General features: G+C 44.2%; 1 protein-coding gene across 1 annotated transcript in view; it reads left to right on the forward strand.

Moving 5' to 3' along the window:
- The first annotated feature begins 259 nt into the window (after nt 1-259).
- The window catches only part of LOC112074393 (olfactory receptor 1f45-like), a 10,706-nt gene continuing 6,693 nt past the window's right edge, over nt 260-4,272 (forward strand). Inside the window, exon 1 of the mRNA XM_024141577.2 lies at nt 260-421. Within this exon, the coding sequence (XP_023997345.1) occupies nt 275-421 (147 nt within the window). The 5' untranslated portion in view covers nt 260-274. The remainder of the gene's footprint in view (nt 422-4,272) is intronic.

The raw sequence follows: 4,272 nt of genomic DNA on the forward strand, positions 1-4,272 counted from the left end.
ATTCATTGGAATTGTTTAACTGTATCTGAGGTAAAAGTCAAATGGATTCTATTTTACACTTTGTTGTCAGTTAAAAGAATTGTATTCTTATTTTAAAAAATATATAATTACATAAGAAATAGACAATTGAACTTGGATATTTGCCTTTGTATTGATGATGTTTCACTCATTGCAATGTCTCAACAGGTGAATAAAAAAACAGTAATGTATTTATTTTATATTTCCACAGATTATTACGAGCCAGGAGGAATCACTGATAACACCACCAGTCAGGATGAGTTACCTGACCTCTGACCCTAACCAGACAGAGAACATTGACACCATTATCCGACCCCCTTACTTCTTCATCAGTGGTTTCATCGACATCCCCCACATGAAGTACTATTACATCTTCCTCTGCTTCGTTTACATCATCTCTCTGGTTAGTCCATAGCTCTGGTCTACGCTGTTACAAACTACCTGTGATCCAGGCTGTTACTAACTAGCTCTGGTCCAGGCTGTTACTAACACGCTGTGGTCTACGCTGTTACAAACTATCTGTGATCCAGGCTGTTACTAACTAGCTCTGGTCCAGAATGTTATTAACTAGCTCTGGTCCAATCTGTTACAAACTAGCTGCAGTCCAGGCTGTTACTAACTAGCTCTGGTCCAGTCTGTTACAAACTAGCTGTAGTCCAGGCTGTTACTAACTAGCTCTGGTTCAGACTGTTACAAACTAGCTCTGGTCCAGGCTGTTACAAATACAGTCTTGCTGCTCTGACCGTCTGCTTAATGGACTTAATCCATGTGTGATACAGAGGCTGTTTACTGTATACTTTGGTCATACATGGCGATCTCTAGCTGACTCTACTAAGCATAGCTGTGATGCTGTACGATGTAAGGCTGTATTTGAGTAAGCGCGGAGCTCAGGCTCTGGGTCCGTAGCGCCCAGATAGATAGCGACACTAGCTCCTGGTCCATAAGCTGTTACAAGGCACTACGTGGCATGACTGGAGATCAGTCAGGATGTACTAACTTGGTCTGGTCCAGGGCGTTACTAACTAGCTGTGGCCGGCTGTTACAAACTAGCTCTGGTCAGACGCTGTTACAAACTGCTCTGGTCACCTGTTACAAACTACGGCTTGTCCAGGCTGTTACAACCAGCTCTGGTCTCTCAACTGTTCAGATTACTAACTGCTCTGGTCGCAGGCGTTACACAAACTAGCTGTGGGTCCAGGCTAGTTACTAACTAGCTCTGGTTCCAGGCTGTTACTACTAGCTGTAGTCCAGCTGTTGCTAGCTGTTCGTGGTCCAGGGCTTGTTACGCTAGCAGGGCGCTATAATCCTGTAAGTAGCTTTCTGAATCTACCTGTTTTATGCACGTGACAAACTGAGTTGGATCCACCTAAACTAGAAAAGGTTTCACTTTCCTATCGAAAGCCCATTTTTTTGAACTTAAGAAAACGTGTATGGTGTAGTATATTTCCACTGGGGGCCTGTAGCGCCACATATAGGTCAACGAAAGAAAAATGAATGTTTACCTGTATTATTTTGGTTATGGTTTCTCCTGTGTGGTGTGTGTGTGGTGTGTGTGTGTGTGTGTGTGTGTGTGTGTGTGTGTGTTGTGTGTGTGTGTGTGTGTGTGGTGTGTGTGTGTGTGGCGTGTGTGGTGTGTGTGTTGTTGTGTTATTGGGTCTAGGTGGGCAACACTTTCGTCAATGATGGTTATCTACATGGACAGCAGTCTCCACAGGTATCAGTCCTCTTTTATCTCAGTGGTAATAATACAGCATAATTCTACCTTTATTGGACTATATGTTTCAGTCCCAGAACCCAACCAGATGAACCACAACAGACACAACACAAGCTGAGCAGCACATGGGCTCTGACTGCTAGTTACTCCTTTTAGATTCCCCTCATCAGCTCGGGATTTCAACTGTATCCCTGGTTACCGCCTGCCTCTCAATAAGGCTTCTGAATGAAAACCACCCTTAGCCAGCTGGATGGCCTATAGTTGTTCTGAATGAAACCACCATTAGGTCAGCTGGATGGTCTATAGTTGATTCTGAATGAAAAACCACCATTAGGTCCAGCTGGATGGTCTTAGTTGATTCTGAATGAAACCACCATTAGGTCCAGCTGGATGGTCTGTAGTTGAATACTTACACATTACAGATGACAGTGTAAAGATGTTTAGGATCCTGCACTTTTTGTCTACTGATAGAATATATTTACCTTCTCTGTATTGTCTATTGCACATACAAACATTTCCCCATGGAGATAATCAAGTCAGGATCTTACCTTACAGCCCAAGTACATTGCTGTGTTCAACCTGGCCTTCACAGACGTGTGTGGCAGCACTGCCATGGTCCCCAAGGTCCTGGATATGTTCTTGTTCAGCAGACAACTCATCTCTAACACCAGTGCCTCACTAGCCTCTTCTTCATCTTCCTCTTCCTCACCATGCAGTCCTTCAACCTCACCATCCTCTCCTACAGACTGGTGGCCATCTGCTGCCCACTTCAGGTCTCAGATAATACATAAATCAAAATTGTTTAATAATACAATTCAAAAAGGCCTTCATAATTGCCCCTTGTGTGATAAATAATGTATCTGCTTTCACTGACAATTCAACTGATATATGAATACACTGCATCTAAAGTCCTTTTAACAGCTTCTTTCCGCTGTCCATGTAGGTACCTATATGATGGTGACTCACAGGTCCATGTCAGCTGACGGGTGCTGCCTGGGTATTTGCTGTGTTCATGGTGTTGCTGCTGTGTGCCTCATCACCCGACTCTCCTTCTGCGGTAGGTGGCTGAGGAGGTGACTGTTGCCGAAAGGTTACCGGTTTGAATCCCGGGCCGGGTGCTGGGAAAAAAATAGGCAGTTGATCACTGTAACATGTGAACAATGAAGATGTTTGTATTGTAGGTCTCTGGTGATCAACAGCTACTTCTGTGACCACGGTCCCCTGTTCCGTCTGGCGGCCCTGTTCTGATGTGGTCCCCTAACATAGTGATGTCATATTCAACCCAGTATAGTCCTCTATTTCCCCATGGTCTTCTATATCATCATACATTGTATCACACACGCCCTGTTCACATCCACACTGCCCAGGACAGGTGAGAAGTCATACTGATCAGAGTCAGAGATTTAGCCAGATATTTTGATTATATACCTAAACATATAGCTCTGATATGATTGTTGTTGCTGTCTCAAGATATACACTACAGGACCAAAAGTATGTGGACACCTGCTGTCATCACATCTCATTCTAAAATCATGGGCATTAATATGGAGTTTGGTCATTTGTTTCTGCTAAAAAGCCTCCATTCTTCTGGGAGTGCTTTCACTAGCATGTTTGGAACTTGCAGCGAGGACTTGCTTCATCAGCCAAAGAGCTTTAGTGATGTCGGATGCTGAGTTGGGTGATTAGGCTGGCTTGCAGTCGGGCGTTCCAATTCATCCAAAAGTGTTCGATGGGTTTGAGGTTAGGGCTCTGTGAAGCCTGTCAGTTCTTCCACACTGATTTCGAAAACACTTTGCTATGGACTCGTTTTTGTGCAACTGGGTGTATTGTCATGCTGAACAGGAACGGGCTTCTCCAAACTGTTGTCACAAAGTTGGAACCACAGAATCCAGATGTATTGTAATCCTGTAGCGTTCAAGATTTCCCTTCACTGGAATCCTAAGGGGTTAGCCCGAACCAGAAAACAGCCCCAGACCGTTTATTCGTCCTCGCACAAACTTTTACAGTCGGAACTATGCATGGGGCAGGTAGCGCTCTCCTGAATTTCTGCCAAAGCAGATTCGTCCATCGGACTGCAGATGATGAGCGTGATTCATCACTCAAGAGAACATGTTTCCACTGCTCTAGAGTCAATATCTCAAGTTTTACAGCCTCCAGGAGACACTGCTCCTCCTTACCGACGCTTGCTTGGTTCTTTTTGGTGGGTAGTTTCTTTGTAACGATTTCTTCCTCTTCTGATGAGGAAATATGAAAGATCGGACCAAAGCAGCGTGGTAAGTGTCATCGTTACTTAATTAGAACAGAAACAAAAATAACAGTGAACTCACAACGAAAATCGAACAGTCCCGAATGGTGACCAAACAGGAAACAACTACCCACAAACACAGGTGGTAACAGGCTACCTAAGTATGGTTCTCAATCAGAGACAACGATTGACAGCTGGCCTCTTGAATTGGGATCCTACAGGCAAACACAGAATACAAACCTGAATGCCACCCCAACTCACGCCTGACGCAAACAATTAGTGCATACGAAAAGAA

Source organism: Salvelinus sp. IW2-2015, unplaced genomic scaffold (genome assembly GCF_002910315.2).
Source record: "Salvelinus sp. IW2-2015 unplaced genomic scaffold, ASM291031v2 Un_scaffold2617, whole genome shotgun sequence".
In the NCBI taxonomy this organism is placed as follows: Eukaryota; Metazoa; Chordata; class Actinopteri; order Salmoniformes; family Salmonidae; genus Salvelinus; species Salvelinus sp. IW2-2015.